This window comes from Nothobranchius furzeri, chromosome 1, assembly GCF_043380555.1.
Source record: "Nothobranchius furzeri strain GRZ-AD chromosome 1, NfurGRZ-RIMD1, whole genome shotgun sequence".
Classification (NCBI taxonomy): domain Eukaryota; kingdom Metazoa; phylum Chordata; class Actinopteri; order Cyprinodontiformes; family Nothobranchiidae; genus Nothobranchius; species Nothobranchius furzeri.
The window spans coordinates 101,704,074-101,723,730 of record NC_091741.1 but is presented as its reverse complement, the minus strand read 5'-3'; the positions used below and the strand labels follow the sequence as shown (position 1 = coordinate 101,723,730).

General features: G+C 41.8%; 1 protein-coding gene across 1 annotated transcript in view; it reads left to right on the top strand.

Moving 5' to 3' along the window:
- mtnr1c (melatonin receptor 1C) overlaps window positions 1–19,657 on the top strand; it is a 62,814-nt gene continuing 43,157 nt past the window's right edge. The window contains exon 1 of the mRNA XM_054738940.2: window positions 1–398. Coding sequence (XP_054594915.2) covers window positions 206–398 — 193 coding nt within the window. The 5' untranslated portion in view covers window positions 1–205. The remainder of the gene's footprint in view (window positions 399–19,657) is intronic.

Sequence of the window (19,657 nt, the reverse complement as noted above, 5' to 3'; positions counted from 1 at the left end):
CTCGTGTCACCCCGCCTCCCCGCGGACGGATCAATGTGGATCTGTGCTCCAAGAAGTTCAGCAAGCCCACCTGAGAAGTCCATCTGAAACACTCTGCTCTTGGTTTTTTGTATTTTTTAACTGAACACTGTGGGTGTCGGGGTGGTGGTGGTGGGGGACATGTTGGACGCTGCACCCTGAGGAAGAGGTGGAGGAGGAGGGTGAGATGGATTTTGAGGTGAAAGATGTAGAGGGGTCCAACTGCTCGCTGAATGAAAGCGGCTGCGGGCTGAGCGCGTCCTCCGGCGGAGTGTCCACTGCGCTGGCCAGCGTGCTGATCTTCACCATCGTGGTGGACATCCTGGGCAACGTGCTCGTCATCCTGTCTGTGTACAGGAACAAGAAGCTTAGGAACGCAGGTGAGAACCCAACACTTTCCTCCTGAGTCCAGAAATACTAATAAACGTTTCATCTGAGCTGATGACTTCATAAGAAATATCTCCTCTTGTGGACATCTGGATGGTATTTGTCTCACTGAGGGATCTAATCTGCTTCATTCACAACATTATGTAATGTGAGGTGAAGCCGCTGACCCCCTTTCCCCCACAATCAGGCTCTGGTCTGAGTGTGATGGACTTTCTTCATCTCTCTCAGTAATAAGGTTTCCTTCCCCTCGGCCTGCTCCTGCTTGCTCCACTAGGATAAATCACAGCGCGCTTTATTTCACGACCTGAAGTTTCTCATGAGCAGCCAAGGTGAGAGGCGCTGCCCTGACCTTTCATACATGTTTTATATCACTCTCCACTCGTAACTCCTCCATCCATTTGCACTGGTCTGACTGGAGAGGTCTTCTAGTTTTTTATTTATTTATTTTGCTAACCCATCGTCCAAATTTAGTTTCTGACTCTTCTTGCAATTCGGATACAAAAATAACAACAGCTAGCTTTCTTGCGTGTCACGCTTTCTACAGCAAAGACCATGAGCTCTGTTCCTTTCTTGATTTTTTCGGTCACTGCCAGTTCAAATCTGTTTGGTGAAAAATATACAAATTTTCTTCTAATAGAAGCAAAAGTATTTCTCTACATTAAAAATAGTATATTAAATGTTTTTAAAATACACTGTTGTTGAGCTTTATGAACAAATGATGGGAGTGTGTGATACCGATTAGAGTTTTTATTTTATTTGGCAGCATTTTGCTGATATAAAATCCAAATTCCTCAACTGAAGGAAACATAAGTGATTATTTGACTCAATTATTTTTAGCGGACTTTTGGATGTTTACTTTTTATTAATTTAGGACAATTTAGATAAAATAAGTAAAATATTCATAATGTCACATTGATTACAGTATTAAGTAATATTGTGAAATATTTATTAAAACAGCCCATATTATTTTAATGTGTTTTAGTAGCTTTATGGTCAGTTTGGTAGGAAAATGGAGTAAAAGGCTGACCTGCCCATTAGATGGTTAAGAGCTTTATTTGCATAACTCCGCAGTGCACCTTTGTTTTTGTTATTATTATTATTATTATTATTATGTTAGCTCTTTTGTGTCCTCTCATGCTTGTATGTGTCCCATTAGAAATGACACTCTCTGGTGAATAAAGCATTCGGATTTTGTGTGACGATAAGGGCATTTCTTGTTGAAATAAAAAAGTACGTTTCTGTTAAACCTAGAATATTCTAGACTTTCTCTTTTAGATTTCACCCCCCACCCCAAAAGTGTTGTTTTTTATCCTAAAAAGATAAAGAAAGACTGATCTGGGATCAGATTTGAAAGGGAGAGGCGCATCATCTGCTCTTATTGTGTTAAAGGCAAAAGCTAACATCTGGTGTGCTTGGAAAGTGTTTACTGCCAGGTGCTGAGGGGGGGGGGGGGAAGCATCAGTGCACCTTGACTTTGGTTTATAAAGTCGTTGGAAATCTGCTGAGGTGATGGGACATTGTTCCTTGGGAAATTAGGTGAGGTGATGATTCAGAAAAGGTTTTTGGAAGCATATGTTCACATATTCAGAAGAAGAGCTGCAGCTGCAAAGCACCCATTTGTTTACATCTTTTTTTTAACCCATGAGTGGAAAAGAAATCGACTCGTTGCTCACTCGAATGACAGAAATTTTAGGAATTAGAGTTTAGTTTTCTCTCTGAAAGCACATCGCAGCCACAATAAAGCCGCCTCACCATGACGGTTTCCAGTTTTTAATTTGTGGCTGACTCCAGTTTTATAGTATCCTGGAGCAAATGCCACATGAAATCATCTGTGAGCTGTACAGTTGACAACTATGTGTGCAATCGTTTGTCACACTCTCCTCAATGAGAAAATATTTCATGATGTATCTGCAGCGGGTGCATGAGTAGCATTTATTTTAAAAATTAGACCAAGACTCCAAACAGTCTGAGCCATGAATACACAATTTCTCTTTACTTTTTTCTGTTTGTGCAGAATTCTGTTGCGCTTTGCCGAAAAAGACGTAAAACACATAATGCACATTCTGTTCTCTAATCACAAGAGATTTAGAAGCTTATTTATCACTGCCACAACTCATGATTTAGTTTTTTTTTCTTTAAGAAAAACAGAGCAGAGCACTGAAATGTGCTTGCAGAAATGACTCACTGGCCAGAGAGCAAGGAAGAGAGCTACAAGAAGTCTGCTCAGTGCCATGTTGCTTTCAACTCCGAGGTCCTGCAGCAACAAGCATCGTGCACCCAGAAAAACCAGGAAAGCCCCTCCGGATCAGGTCACTGAGTGTTTGGAATGACGAGCTTCTAATTGCGTTTCAAATACATTATATAACGCATCTGATTGATTCAGACAGTAAGCAGTTCTGGCATGAAATGTAGAATAATCTGATTTTATGGTTTTTTTGCAGAAACGACATAGTCGACCGGTTTCAAACAATAGTGCTGGAGTGGGTGGCCTCACGCAGGTCGACTGGATGCTGCAGTGATTGTGGAGCTTGGTGTTCTGCTGCTCTAATTGGACTGACTGACAGCTCCTTTCACATAGCATCCTCCCCAGTATCGAGGTGCTGTACTGGTTAGCATGAATGATGAGTAATATGAGACTTCCAAAGAGCCTTCAAGGCTCAGAAGGTCTTTTTCGTGTAATTTTTTCCTCCAAGAGTGTCCTTAAGTGACTGGAATCGTTGCAGCCAATCAACATTCTACCCTTCGTGTCTTTTAAAAGCTATTTATAGGGTTTGGCTCACTTTGTATGAAAGTTTAACTGTCCTAAGTTTTACGGGTGAAAAAGTGTGGACACAGTGGAGGAGCTCTGAATGGCTCAGCGCCATGAAAACCCTTCTCTGTGATAGATGTGTGCTCTGTGAGGTGCATTTAAACACACACACACACACACACACACACACACACACACACACACACACACACACACACACACACACACACACACACGCTCAAAGAGAAAAACCCTCCTCATATCATCATAGTGAATTTATTTTTATTGTTTGACACCAAAAGAGAAAAAGGGTGGCTGATAATGTTTTTACTCGTGTTTGAGTGTGTTGTAGTGAAACCCTAACCTCAACCCTGAACTGCCACGAGGCATTTAATGAAAATCCTCTTTAAATGTTCGTCAACAACTGACCGACCTTTGGAGCAAACCCATTTCAAGATGGCCACCACGGATATAGAATATTACTAACACTAAAATTTTGCTTTGTCTGGCAGCTTTACAACCATTGAACTGAATTTTGGCCTGACGGTGGATTAAATCTAATCACTGGTGATTACATTATTGCTGTATTATGAGCAGTCTTGTAATAGTATGTTTAATAGAACTGGTGATTTATCTCAGTTGGATGAGCAGAGAAAAAAAAGTCGAATTTCAGCCAAATAATGCTCACACACCTGCTTTAGGCTGTAAAAGAAGTTAATTTACATCTAATTAAGGACCCGTAAGAAGTAAAATTCCATAGTAAATATGAAATCAATTTTACGGACCGTTGGGTTATTGTAACCAGAAGATTGGAAGGGATTACGTAATACTTGTATTGTCAGAGACAAGAGAAGAGAGAGTCACCTTTAAAACGTTGAAGAAGATTTATTTCTAAACAATTTAAACAATTTTAAACTAGACTAACTCTAACTCTAAGTGATGGATGGATCTGGTGTAAATGAGGCGTGAGATGAATGGTGTATGTGTGAGTGATGTTATGATCAGAACTCTCATATCCGGAGAAGCAAGTCTGAATGATGTTGTGATGTTTTGCTTCTAGCTATGATCGGAGTTTGATCGGAGTTTCATAAACACATGAGACGCCATATTGCCGCTCCACACATACCCTTGATGAGACCTCCGTACAGATCCAGAATGCCAGGTCCTCTGACCCCCCTTTCAGTACCGGTGCCGGTGAAACAGCATCAGCAGTACGACAGACTAGTCTTTGGATTGTCTCCAGGTAAAAAGCGACAGGTGGTTGACAGCGTCAGATGGACCCCCGTTGGGTCAGTGAGTTCAGCTTTTATTCTGAAAGGAACCGTTGCTTGGTTGGTAAAATTTAACAGATTTTATCCAGCTTGTTGGTTCTTTGCTTAAAAAAGGAATGGCCGGTCCGATACTTCGCTTAGCATGCGGTGAACTGTAGAGAACTCCATCCATCCATCTTCTGAGCCCGCTTTGTCCACTTGGGGTCGCGGGGGGGTGGGGGTCTGGTGCCTATCTCCAGCAGTCAACGGGCAAGTAGGCGGGGTACACCCTGGACAGAGAGCCAGTCCATCACAGGGCAGCACAGAGACACACAGGACAAACAACCATGCACACACACACACACACCTAAGGACAATTTAGACAGACCTATTAACCTAACAGTCATGTTTTTGGATTGTGGGAGGAAGCCGGAGTACCCGGAGAGAACCCACGCATGCACAGGGAGAACATGCAAACTCCATGCAGAAAGGTCCCAGACCGGGAATCGAACCCAGGACCTTCTTGCTATAAGGCAACAGCTCTAACCACAGCGTCACTGCGCAGCCCCTGTAGAGAACTCAGAGAACTGAACTAAGATGGCGTGGGAACTGGTTTTATTAATCTAGATGTTTTGATTTTTGGTCGAATCAAAGTTGGCAGATGTATAAACATCACAGAGACTATGCCACGCTTCAGAAAGGATGGTTCTGATTGGATCAGTAACAGCAATGTGTCATGCTCTTACATTATTGTGTAGTCAGCATGTCTAGTGCAGCTAAATTAAAGTCATATTACTTATTAAAGCATATTAATCATGACATTATTATTTCACAGATCGGTCAACATTATATTATTGACTAACACTTTGTTTGATTAGCTTTATTAAAAATAGAGTTCTTTGATTTATTAAAAGGAAAGAGTTCTTTATCTTCAATCTTCTCTTGCTGGAAAGAAAGCAGTTTTAGAAGCGAATGCATGACCTTGAGGCAGTCTCATGCAGTTTAGTACTTTGTCAGAGGCATCTGTGGAGAGAAGGTAAATATCCTTTGGAGGAATAGCTCCTTCATCACATTACAAGGCTGATATTCAACAGAAAGGATCTTAAACAAGGGTCAGGGTGCTTTTGTTTTTTTGCAAGAAAATGTGACATTTCCAGGAACTTAGGAACTTGTTTTGCAGAAGGTCTCCGGTTGCAAACAACAAAGTCTAAATTACAGATCAGTAGGGTCAAAATAGCCTAAAACAGAAAGACTGTGGAAAGGTGTTGTTGTAAAATACATACATAACAAACATTAGGAACATAAAACGAGACCTCAAAGGCCTCCACGAACCTCACCCTCTGGGGAGTGCCATCTCAGAAAAAAATAAATATGTATATATTTTTTAAGTCCCAATTAAATGTCAATTGTTATGAGCTTACACACCTGAAACGCATACTGCTTGTTGGCTTTAGCCTTACTCCAAGACCAGACAGCACAGAAAACCCTGCTCCTACTGTCACCATAAAGGACATAAAATAAAGGAGAAAATCAAAAGTGAAGTTGTGGAGTTTTAAGTAAAACCCAGTGGAAAATTTTCTACTTAGAGGATTGCAAATACTACGATAGGTTCTAGGTAATATGCCTATTGTTTTTGCTAAGCCCACTCTCTCTCACGCGATCTGAATTGACCGCCGCTCACATTTAAAATGAAAGTTGAAGTTCCATCAGTCGTCATCACACACTGGTGAAATTACATTTCCACATTTGACCCCTCCCCAGGCGAGCAGTGAGCTGCATCTATGACTGCGCTCGGCAACCATTCGGTGGATTTTTCCAATTGAACCCTTTAACCCTTTATAGGGACTCATTGAACTATTTAAATGTTTTAAATTTCAACCCCAGGGTGTTATTGGAGTCCATAACCAAAGTGTATTTCTGCTGTTACAATTTTCAAAAATATTCATTTTTCATGCAGAAAATCTGAGAAATTGAAGTGATCAAATACGGGTGTTGGCCCTGTTCTGGTAAAAGAAATCCCCAAATAAAACACATGAAAAAGTTAAATGAACATCACTTTTGAATTTTATAGATAATTATTAAACACTTTAGAATGATATAACTAATTTTAGAACATTATACCATTGTTCAAAAATACTGAATATATCACAATGATTAAACAATTTACTGTAGAATATTTTTATACAAACAGATTACTGTGGAACATTTTTGATGAGTTATTGAGCAATAGATACTATCTGTGATAAAATATAGATTATTAGAATATTTTATATTAGAGGATCTGCCTGAATGTCATCTACAACCTGTTCATCACCATCACTGATGGTGAGATTGGTTGGCAGAATCTGTCCTCCATTTTCCAGAGAAATCTTAGTTTAAAACTCCATCCATCGACATAGCCCTCCAGCGTGTCCTTGGTCTTGCTTTAGGCCTCCTACCATTTAGATGTGCCCAGAAAACCTCACCAGGGAGGCGTCCAGGAGGCATCCTGATTAGATGCCCGAGCCACCTCAACTGGCTCCTCTCGATGTGTAGGAGCACCGGATCTACTCCCAACCCCTCCCGGATGACCGAGCTTCTCACCCTGTCTTTAAGGGAGAGCCCAGCCACTCTGCAGACAAAAGTTGTTTCGGCCGCATGTATCCGCAATTTTGTTCTTTCGGTCACTACACAAAGCTTGTGACCATAGGTGAGGGTAGGAACTTAGATAAACTGGTAAATTGAGTGCTTCACCTTCTGGCTCAGCTCTGTTCACCACAACATACCAGTAAAATGCTCACATCACTGCAGATGCAGCACCAATCTGGCTATCAATCTCACACTCCAGCATTCCCTCACTCATGAACAAGACCCAGAGATACTTAAACCCCTCCACTTGAGGCAGGACATCGTCTCTGACCCAGAGAAGGCATTCTACCTTTTTGTGAATCAAGACCATGGTCTCAGATTTAGAATAGTTGATTCAATAAAATCAGCTGCTTCACACTTGGCTGTGAACCGCTCCAGTGAAAGCCGAAGATCACTTTCTGATGAAGCCAACAAGACCACATCATCTGCAAAAAGCAGAGACCCGATCCTCAGGCCACCAAAACGGATGTCCTTGACACCTTGGCTGTGCCTAGAAATTCTGTTCATAAAAGTTATGAACAGAATCGGTGACAAAGGGCAGCCTTGGCAGAGTCCAATTCTCACTGGGAACAATCCTGACTTACTGCCGTCAATGCGGACCAAGCTCTGACACCGGTCATACAGGGACCTAACAGCCCATATCAGATGGTCTGGTACCCCATACTCCCGGAGTATCCCCCACAGGGCCCCCAGAGGGACGCAGTCAAATGCCATCTCCAAATCCACAAAACACATTTACATTGGTTGGGCAAATTCCCATGCACCCTCCAGGACACTCCTTAGGGTATAGAGCTGGTCCACTGTTCCACAGCCAGGATGAAAACCAGACTTCTCCTCCTGAATCTGAGGTTCAACAATCCTAACAAACCCTCCTCTCCAGAACCCCTGAATAGACAATACCAGGGAGACTCAGGAGTGTGATCCCCCTGTATTTGGAACATACCCTGTGGTCCCCCTTTGTAATTAGGGAAACCACTACACCGGTCTGCCAATCCAGTGGGACTGCCCCCGATGTCCACGCCATGTTGCAGAGCCACGTCAGTTAAAATAAATTAAATTAAAATTTATTTATATAGCACCACACTGTGACAAGAATCATCTCAAGGCACTTCACATAGTAAACATTCCAATACAGGTCAGGGGTCTCATTTGTAAAGCTTGCTTACGCACAAAACGCAGTCGGAAAAACTGCGTAAGCAACTTTCCACGCAAACTTTGGGATGTATAAAAGAAAACCTAGCGAAAAAATGTGTGCAACTTTAAGTTGACTAAGGACCTGGCTTGTGCACATTTTGGACATGGAGAGCACCTGCAGTGCTGCTACTTAGAAGGAAACAATTATGAAATCCTGCCGCAGTATCACTTGTACCACTTTGTGCACACACAGAACACACTTTTCCTTCCTGAGGCACCAAATAGCGGACCAGAATCTCTTCGAAGCCATACGGAAGTCTTGCTCCATGGTCTCACCAAACTCCTCCCATGCTCGGGTTGTTGCCACCGGGACCGCCCGAGCCTCATTCTGCTTGGACTGCTAGTTCCTATCAGCTGTCTCTAGAGTCCCACAGGCCAAAAAGACCTGATAGGACTGTTTTTTTTTTCAGCTTGACAGCATCCCTAAACGCCGGTGCACACCAGCAGGTTCGGGGGTTGCTGCCGCGACATGCACCAACTGTGACCACAGCTCCGGTTGGCTGCCTCAACAATGGAGGCATGGAACAGGGCCCATTCGGACACAATGCCCCTCGCCTCCCCCGAAACATTTTAGACGTTCTGTCAGAGGTGGGATTTGAAGCTCCAGACGTTCCTAGCAGACCTTCACAATATGTTTTGGCCTGCCAGGTCTGACCGGCATTCTCCCTCATCATGGAAGCCAACTCACCACCAGGTAGTAGTCAGTTGACAGCTCCGCCCCTCTCTTCACCCTAGTGTCCAAGACATGCGGCCGTATATCAGATGAAACAACAACAAAATGGATCATCGAGCTGCAGCCTAAGGTATCCTGGAGCCAAGAGCACATGTGGACACCTTTATGTCTGAACACAGTGTTCATTATAGACAATCCATGACTAGCACAGAAGTCCAGTAACAAAGCACCACTCAGATTCAGATCAGGGGGTCGTTCCGCTCCGCTACACTTCTCCAGGTCTCACTGCCGTTGCCCATGTGAGCGTTAAAGTCCCCCAGCAGAAAGAGGGAGTCACCAGAAAGAGTGCTCTCCAGCACCCCCTCCAAGGTCTCTATATGGGTGGGTAGTCTGAACTGTAGTTTGGTGCATGAGCACAAACCACAGTCGGGACCCGTCTACCCACACGTAGGCGGAGGGAGGCTACCCTCTTGTTCACAGTGTGTGTGTGTATATGTGTGTAGGTATGTGGGTGTGTCTGAGTGTGAGTATGCTTCCAGGCATAAGGTAATACATTAGTTAATAGGATTAAAATAATGAAACATGAAATTTCTATAACATAATCCCTCCTGTTTATCCGAATAGGATAACCAAACAAAAAAGAAAACAACAACACAAAGAACAAATGAGTAAAGTAATAAAGAACAAATAAAATAAAACATGATTAGGCAAACACAAAATAACATCAAACAGCAGTTTACAGAGATATACAAAAAAGTATTTAGTCAGCCACCGATTGTGCAAGTTCTCCCACTTAAAATGATGACAGGTCAGTAATTTTCTTCATAGGTACACTTCAACTGTGAGAGACAGAATGTGAAAAAAAATCCATGAATTCACATGGCAGGATTTTTAAAGAATTTATTTGTAAATCAGGGTGGAAAATAAGTATTTGGTCAATAACAAAAATTCAACTCAATACTTTGTAACATAACCTTTGTTGGCAATAACAGAGGTCAAACGATTACTATAGGTCTTTACCAGGTTTGCACACACAGTAGCTGGTATTTTGGCCCATTCCTCCATGCAGATCTTCTCGAGGGCAGTGATGTTTTGGGGCTGTCGCCGAGCAACACGGACTTTCAACTCCCTCCACAGATTTTCTATGGGGTTGTGGTGTGGAGACTGGCTAGGCCACTCCAGGACTTTCAAATGCTTCTTACGGAGCCACTCCTTTGTTGCCCGGGCGGTGTGTTTGGGATCATTGTCATGTTGGAAGACCCAGCCACGTTTCATCTTCAAAGCTCTCACTGATGGAAGGAGGTTTTGGCTCAGAATCTCACGATACATGGCCCCATTCATTCTGTCCATAACACGGATCAGTCGTCCTGTCCCCTTAGCAGAAAAACAGCCCCAAAGCATGATGTTCCCACCCCCATGTTTCACAGTAAGTATGGTGTTCTTGGGATGCAACTCAGTATTCTTCTTCCTCCAAACACGATGAGTTGGGTTTGTACCAAAAAGTTCTACTTTGGTTTCATCTGACCACATGACATTCTCCCAATCCTCTGCTGTATCATCCATGTGCTCTCTGACAAACTTCAGACGGGCCTGGACATGCACTGGCTTCAGCAGCGGAACACGTCTGGCACTGCATGATTTGATTCCCTGCCGTTGTAGTGTGTTACTGATGGTGACCTTTGTTACTGTGGTCCCAGCTCTCTGCAGGTCATTCACCAGGTACCCCCGTGTGGTTCTGGGATTCTTGCTCACCGTTCTCATGATCATTTTGACCCCACGGGATGAGATCTTGCGTGGAGCCCCAGATCGAGGGAGGTTATCAGTGGTCTTGTATGTCTTCCATTTTCTGATAATTGCTCCCGCAGTTGATTTTTTCATACAGAGCTGCTTGCCGATTGTAGATTCACTCTTCCCAGTCTGGTGCAGGTCTACAATTTTTTTCCTGGTGTCCTTCGAAAGCTATTTGGTCTTGGCCATGGTGGAGTTTGGAGTCTGACTGTTTGAGGCTGTGGACAGGTGTCTTTTATACAGATAATGAGTTCAAACAGGTGCCATTAATACAGGTAACGAGTGGAGGACAGAAAAGCTTCTTAAAGAAGACGTTACAGGTCTGTGAGAGCCAGAGATTTTCCTTGTTTGAAGTGACCAAATACTTATTTTCCACCCTGATTTACAAATAAATTCTTTAAAAATCCTGCCATGTGAATTCATGGATTTTTTTTCACATTCTGTCTCTCACAGTTGAAGTGTAGCTACGATGTAAATTACTGACCTCTGTCATCATTTTAAGTGGGAGAACTTGCACAATCGGTGGCTGACTAAATACTTTGTTTGCCCCACTGTAAGTGAGATAATGGAAATCAGTTAAATCAACACCATCATAAACTTAAGAAGAGCTATTCCATACATATTGAAGTGAATTTACTGTAATGCAACGGTTCTATAACGGTTATAGCAGTCCCTATAAAGAGATTGGGAAGGGTTAGCTAAACCATATACAAAACACATCAATAGTGTTTATTGAAACATCAGATGAATTTAATTTAAAGTTGCAGACGACTCTTTCTGTGAATGAGGAAAAATGAACAGGTAATATTATCTTATGCAGCTCTAAGGCAGAAGCTGAGGCAAATCAAGCATTCTTCATCAAGGGCTTGTCCGTGGACTGAGAGTCCCGGTTGAAGAATAAATAGTTTGGAGCAGGGGTGTCAAACTCAAACTCACACGGGGCCGAAATGAAACTCTGGGACAGAGTCGTGGGCCAAACTTAATATTTTTAGAAAAAGTGATGGTAAATTTGCACATTTTCTTTATCAACATATATGCAATTTTGAACCTTTAAATTTGGAAACAAACTTATTTCTCCATTAACACTGAATGTGGAATAACCAAATTACACACGAGCAAGTCAGTTTTAAATAAAAGGCATCAGTGGTATTCATTACTTGTGGTATATTCAGCATTTTTAAAATCTATTCAGGATTTATGTTTTCTTGTTTATTCATTTTTCTTATTTTTATTCTCCTTTTTTTCTCCTGTAATAAGTGTCTTCGCTGCTGTGACGTCTAGCTTTCCCCACTGAGGAACAATAAAGGGATTTTCTATTCTATTCATCTATCTGCAGCCTTTCCACTTCCTGTTTACTGTAGGTTAAATATTTTCTCACGGGCCAACAACAAAATAAAAATATCATTTTATCTTAAATGAAAATGCAACATCTCACCTGTTAACTTTCCTGTTTTGGAGCAGAAAAAGAGCATAAAACCAACATATTAGCTCAGTTTGCTCCACTGGTTTACTGTGATGCTCACCTGTTCCAGCCAGATACCTGCATCATGGGGTTGATCTGAGCTGAGGAGGAGACTCCTGTTGTTTTGTTCATCTTCATCATAATAATGACAACATTAGATGACAACAGGTGCTCACATAGGTTTGTGCTGATGAACATGTCTGAGCAGCTTGACCACGTTGTTGTGTGTCGGGGAGGAAACACGACAGCAGCCACAGAGCCGTGCTGGTTTGAGCGTGTCGCTGCTCGCTGGGGTTATATCGGCTCTGTCTGGATGTTAGTTTGAAAACTTTCTCTTTCAGTCGTGAACACATTACTGAGCGGCTAGAATCTCCGTTTCTGGGCTTCAACGTCAGAAAACAGCTGAGTGAACTCGGCGCTGAGTGAGAGGAGTGTAGTTTGTCAGAGACAGCGGAGCTGCAGACACCCAACTACCCCTGACTGCCTCCGCGCTGAAAAAACACAAAGGAGGGGGCACGTCTGCTCCGTGCTGACGCCGCAAAGCATCATGGGAGTGGTAGTCTTTGCGGTAAAATCGGCCAGCGGGCCAGTTTTAATATATTTTTGATATTTATCTCGCGGGCCACATAAAAATGCTCTGCGGGCCGCATCTGGCCCGCGGGCCTTGACTCTGACATATGTGGTTTGGAGGGTCAGAGTCCTCTTCCGATGATCAGGATGGTTGCAGTCTTACGTTGATGAGTTCCTTGAAGTCCAGGTCCAGAATGCAAGAATAGAGTTCGAGATGTGAGAGCGCACAGTTCAACTTCTCAATAGGAAGACATCAGGGCCCTTCCGTGGTGTGTTGAGGTGGTTGTCCACCTGTCAGGGAGCTGATCTTGTCTCCGGAAAGTCCTTCAGGTCATTTGACCATGAAACCAGGTTGGAGATAGGGTGCAGGTGATCGAAACAGTTATCCTTTTCCAGCATCTCTTCGTCGCTGTGTCTTGTCGTAGTTGTGTCCAGGGGTCTTCAGCCGAGGTGGATGCAGGTTACGTTGTCATGTAGGTGTGTGGTCAGGGAGGAGCCCCAATCCATCGATCCAGTTCCAGTTCTAGTACCCCCTCAAATGCTGCTGTCCCAGTCGTTCCGTCAGGTGCTGAGAGGTGGCCCAAGTGCAGGGCCATAAACGTGCACCAACATTAACAATGTGGTCAAACCAGCAAGCCGTCTAGCAGATCTTCATCTTCACCGGGGTTGAGACGTGGGACCCTAAAGGTAACCCACCCCTTTGCAGCCGGACTTTGTTGTCGCTCTAGTAGCGGTCAGTTGACGTTGATGAGCTTGCAGTGGGATAGATGAATCCAAGATGGCCTCTCAGCAATCTCCACAGCAGTTGGACTGGTGAGGAGTAATTCGAATGGTACCTTCTCACCTCTGGCTGCCCCAATTGTCTTGTTTCAGCACCTTCATCAGAACCCAATTTCCTGGTTTCACGGCCTGTGGGCGAAAAAGCACAAGAAAATTTTGGGAGATCACTGTTGATTTTGGCTTGTTTTCAGCAAAAATTCTTATCATCCAATATTTAAAGTATTTTCTCTGTCATTCTGGACTCCAGTTATTCTCATCCACAGCTGTACTAACAAAGGTTCTTTCAGCTCAATTCAAGGTCCCAAACATCCAGCCATTACCTCATTCACAAATGTGTTCCACGTACTTATCTTACAACAGAGGCACACAGGTGGGTGCATATCACCGCCGCTACTTGTTAATGCATCATTTTCTGAATAATCCATTTTCATTTAGGCAGTGTAATGATGTGAGAAAATCGTTATCAGCTGTCCTTCCTCTTGAGACATGAGACAACTCATGGCTCACCAGAGCAAAGGAGGCGTAAAAGGATATAGGCAAAACAGGTCCGATACCGGCAAGCAAGGCATCGCGTCAAACCAATGCAAAAGTTGGATCTCACATAACATGTCTCCTCAAAAATACCCACCCCAAGGAACTTGCAATTACCAGTTTACATCAGCAGGGGGCCGAGTCGTGCAGCATAGTGTGCATCAACCAAACAAAACAAGACAAACTAACAAAAATGTCTTAATCAGTGTAAAGAAAATTAAAAATAAACACAAAAATGATCCACATCACCTAAAAGTAACAGGAGAAATTGCTGTAGAAGAGCTGTTGCAGAAGATTGTGATCTAATTAAATCAAAAAGAATCAACCCATCTGGGAAAAAGGGGAGCTCGTCAAGCATCCACAAGCTCATATCACAAAATAATAATGTCATAGACTCTATGCGTTTTGCTCTCCTTATGCCAGAAACATTCACCTTTATTTACATCATCAGAGCTAAATTAGGGACTATGTTCAAGACCAAGTGACTTTTTTATTTTATTTTATTTGTTTGCTTCCAACACTGGAGTCAACTCACAACGAAACAGTCCATCCATCCATCCATTGTCAGAACCCGTTTGTCCATGCAGGGTCGCTGGGGGCTGGTGCCTATCTCCAGCGGTCAATGGGCAATCAGGCGGGGTACACCCTGGACAGAGTGCCAGTCCATCGCAGGGCAACACAGGACAAACAGTCACGTGCACACACACACACTCACACCTAAGGACAATTTAGACAGACCAATCAACCTAACAGTCATGTTTTTGGACTGTGGGAGGAAGCCGGAGTACCCGGAGAGAACCCACGCATGCACATGGAGAACATGCAAACTCCATGCAGAAAGATCCCACACTGGGAAACAAACCCAGGACCTCCTTCATGCTGCAAGGCAACAGCTCTAACCACCCAATGAACCAGTCCTAATTAAGACATTAATTTTTCAACTTCATATAGATTCAGTAAAATAAGGTTGTTTCAGAGTACATCAACAATGTACAATTTCATTTTAATAATGCCTAAAATTTGTCTACAGGAGATAAATACTGCTAAGTTAAAACTCCGTAAGTGAAATTGAACAGCAGATTTATTTAAGGAGAATAAAACTCATTTGTCACATAGAGGCAGTGAACAACTGATGGTGATCTTAGGTACACAAAACCCTAAAAGTGTTTGAAACTATAATAATTTTTCACATGAGTAGACGTTCTAAGCAGGAGATGTAGTTTGTAATTTGTAAAAATGTAGGTTGTCTAAAATGGTCATACTACAGGAAACAAAGTTATTATGAGGAAGAGCCCTAATTAGTTTAAAGGTCAAGCAGAGGAATATAACCTAAGTGTGATAACGAACAATTCAAGTGTTTATATTCAGAAAACAGCAAGAAATAAATGACCGACAGACTAAAAAACTACTAGATGCACATGTAATATGGTTATTCTTAAAATAATGTGACCATCAAGGAATATTCGTTAGACCATAATGTAAAATACATGCTACTGATCAAGTCTAAGGGTCATGTAGGACAAGTGTCAGCTTATAATGTTCGTCTAGCAAATAATGAAAACATAACAATGATGAGCCAAGGGCGAGGGCTTCTCTCTTTGTTAAATAAAGAAGGAGATAAGACAGTGAGAGCTGATTCACTCTAAAGTAGAAGCAGGAGCAAAATAACAGAAAATATTCATTAGCCTACTGGGAAGGAGTTCAATATGATTTTCAGAAACAGTTAATTGAGAGCAGAGATAGGTAACACAAGGTAGAAATACTTTTCATAACTTTAAAGAACAAGATTCTTCAACTATTCAGTTAATTTAACATCTTTATATAGAAGGTAACTCATCATAAATTAGACGTTACTGAAATCATGAACACTAAACCAAAGTTTAGGTAATTTCAATCATAAATGGGGAGATTTGTTTATAAGGTTCATCTGTTAGGAAAGTTTCAAAGTTATAAATGGACTTGACCCATGGTTCGAGTAGGAGTCTTTGACCTTTAAGAAGTCTAATGTTATATGATAACAGCATAATAGATAGAACCATGGTATCTAAAAATCTCTAATGGATAAAGTCTAAGGATCTGCTCAAGCAGCGAACCAGTTCATTCAAGATATGATAATGTAAAAAAGGCACAATCAGTACTTTTGACGGTTTAGGACATCACATAATAATAACTTATTTTCTAATGATAGTGAAATTTAGGTTTATAACTAAAACATTAAACGTCACTCCTATCTTTAACATTTCATGACTGTTCATATGACCTATCAGGGGTAACTTTGTACATTCTCCTTAAATATTATTGTGGTTTACTCTTATGATCACGGTATTATTGTTATTTAGCAGACGTACTAGCGTCAGATAGTCGGTAGATTATCAAGAGGAATCAGCTAACTATCTTACTTTGGAAAAGTGTCAGGCTCCACCAACCTCTGTGTCTCTGAATAGGTCAGGTCGCCTAGCAGTCTCTTTAATTTGGGTCATGACAAGGAAATGATGAGATTTGGCATGTGGGCTACTGAGAAAAAGCCAAACCACTCAGTAAAGCCAAATAAACATTCATCATTTAAATCCCATTTATAAAATACATTTAGGTGTGTAACAAAGATTCATTAAACTTTATCATGTTTTCTGAAATCCAAGTTATAAAATGTAGGCAATATCATACTGTCATCCCTACAATAAATGAAATATTTGGTCATTTACAAAATTTGCTATTTGATGTGTTCTGCAATAAGTCTGTTCATTAATTGATTTAAATTTACCAACATTGAATGTTTCAGTCAGAAACTGCTTAAGTTTTATTTCTCCAAATTCTAAAGCATACAAGGTTGAGCAGGCTATGTCAACATTAACCTAATCCCTACCGGTTCCGAAAACATGGGCCAATGTTGATATTTACATTCCAAAGAGGACAGAAGACCTCAAATCAAACTGCTCAGCAACTTCATACTAATTTCAAAGTGTGCAAACCCATATGTAAGTTAAAGCATTAACTCGGGGTTTCTCTTTTCTTTGTTGGTTTAGTTTTTCTTTCAGGAATAATATTTTGAAGCCTTTTCTGATTTCTGCTTAAGAATCACATGGCTGATAGAATATTGACTTGCTTGAGACCAAGGTCGGTTAGGATGTGTGTTTTCTTTTCGATAAGACCTTGCTGTTCATGCCATTATTGTTGTGTCTGATAATCTTGACTCAGGCAGAGAGGAGCGTGAAATTCTGTGTTAAAGCATTTAAAAGTTCCCAAGCTGAGAATACATGAAGAATTAAACAAATTAAGCTTTTTAAATGTTATTCCCTATAACAGCATCAATCTGCTTACCCATTATTTGTTTCACTTCCTGACAGTTTTCCCCCTTGTTCTGATCACAAAGTCCGCTAATCAGAGATCTGAACAAGTTCCTACATTTGACAGACGCCAGGAGATTCAGTTTATGACAAACGACATTTTTAGAGTGTTCAAAATGCAGTTTTTGACTTCAACAGGCACTGCACACCAGATCTGTCACCCGGGTGTCGTCTGTCTTTCTACTGAAAATCCCTTTGTTTTCATTTTAAACATCACAGACAAATGTTTAAAAAACAGAAATAAGGAGATAAAATGCAATTTGACAATAGTGTCTAGGTTTTGTTGGTCTGGGATTACTGTTAACCACAAAGCCAGTTTCTCAGTTCAAGAGGTTTCAACAAAAAACCTACATAATTAGCTTTTATTGGGCTCTCTTTTACTGTCAAGTACTAATAAACAGTCAATTCCTCAAATCGAGGGGTTCCACTAAAACCCTTTCCCTTTCAGCCACCAAAAGTGACACGGTTCATAGTACAAATTATATTAGTCACCAGAATACCAGAAATTAAATATTTGGTCGGTGCTTAACTTTTCATCTCATGTCTAGTTAAGTAACCTTCAGACCACAATTGTGTGGCCTCGAGCGGTTCCGAGCACTAGCTTTTTATTCTCTCCACCGCTCTGTGCTTCCTCGTAACCATAATCCTGATAGTTCATTTGTAATTTCTCATTTCTCTTTTTAACTTTCTCAACTTTAAGTTTACCCTGCAAGTGTAACACGTCAGCGGTTATCAAAATCATGTTTTCCATCAATCCTCTGAAAATTTTCAGATAATTTCCCCATTTCCTGGATTTATATTTCCATCAATGTACCATCTTCATTCAAAAGGTGTTTGTGAGTTCTTATTCCCCCATAATTAGATACCACACCGTCTTTTCTTCGGCATGAGGTCAGGTTTAGGCTTACGAATCCGCCCTTGGACTGTTTAACAAGTCCTGTCCGGTGGACCCAACCAATTTAACCTCTCGTCACCAAGGACTTTCTCTCGGTACCACAAGACAAAACGACAAAAATAACTTGTCTCACCAGGTCTCTCAGCGCAGGCTGGATCCGCATGTCTCCCAGCGTCATCAAGACCCTCATACCGACCTCCCAGCAAAAGCTCATCACTGGGGGAGATTCAGGTTGTCGACAGTTCTCCGGCGTTGGCTCTTGGCGCCGCGAGGTGAACTCTGGACCCCAGCTTCCGAAGGACCAAATTATGTTAGGGATTTTATCAATATATTTATTAATGAACCCATTTCCTGCAGTCGAAGAGAAAAGGAGAGAAAGACAATAATCAGACAAGTAACCCAAATTGCAATCTGTGGCAGAGCACGAGGCAACTGCCCCGAGTTCTGCTCTGCCAGTTTATTTCATAACATGAGATAAGAAAGGAACAGAGGTGTGTGTGTGTGTGTGTGTGTGTGTGTGTGTGTGTGTGTGTGTGTGTGTGTGTGTGTGTGTGTGTGTGTGTGAATGGGAGAGAGACAGTGTGTGTGTGTATGGCAGTGAGGTCATGAGGGGGACAGACAGTGTGTGTGTATGGGAAGAACAGTGTTTGTGTATGTGGGTGTGTCTGAGTATGCTTCCAGGCATAAGATAATACATTAGTTAATAGGATTAAAATAATGAAACATAAAATTTCCATAACACAGAGTTTCGTAAACCTAGCATAGTTAGTTTTACAGATCTGACCGTAAACATGAGAGGAGATGAGCAGTTTCCTGGCTCTGCAGACACACCAATATTTGGCGCATTGTAGCCCTGCACTGATTGGTGGAATAGCGCCATGGCGCTAGCTTGATCTTTGATGATTGTTTGGGTGAAAACCTGTAATTCTAAGAATTTGTGAAAATACACACCAACATCATTTATGAGTTAATAGGGTTGATACTGAATGTCAAGCGTGGAGGCATTGGGTTCCATTTTTAAACTCTTTGGGATGACCTGACTGTGGATTTGAACCCACATTGTCCCAGTCTCAGGGCTGAAACTCACCACTAGGTGTGACTGAGGATATGCTTAGACAGATGCAGAGTTGGTGACCCTTCTCAAGGACATACATTTAACATCCACTGCCCAGCCAAAAAACAAGTCACTGGAGGAAAAAAAGGTCACATACACTAAAAATGTCTTGGACCCTTAGCTTTGATTACGACACTCATTCCCTGTGGCATTAATATGAAAAGCTTCTGCAGTGTCACAATATTTATTTCCATCCAGTGTTGCATCATTGTTTAACCAGGTTCTTGCATTGATGATGGTAGAGTCTGACCGCTGCACAAAACCTTCTCCAGCA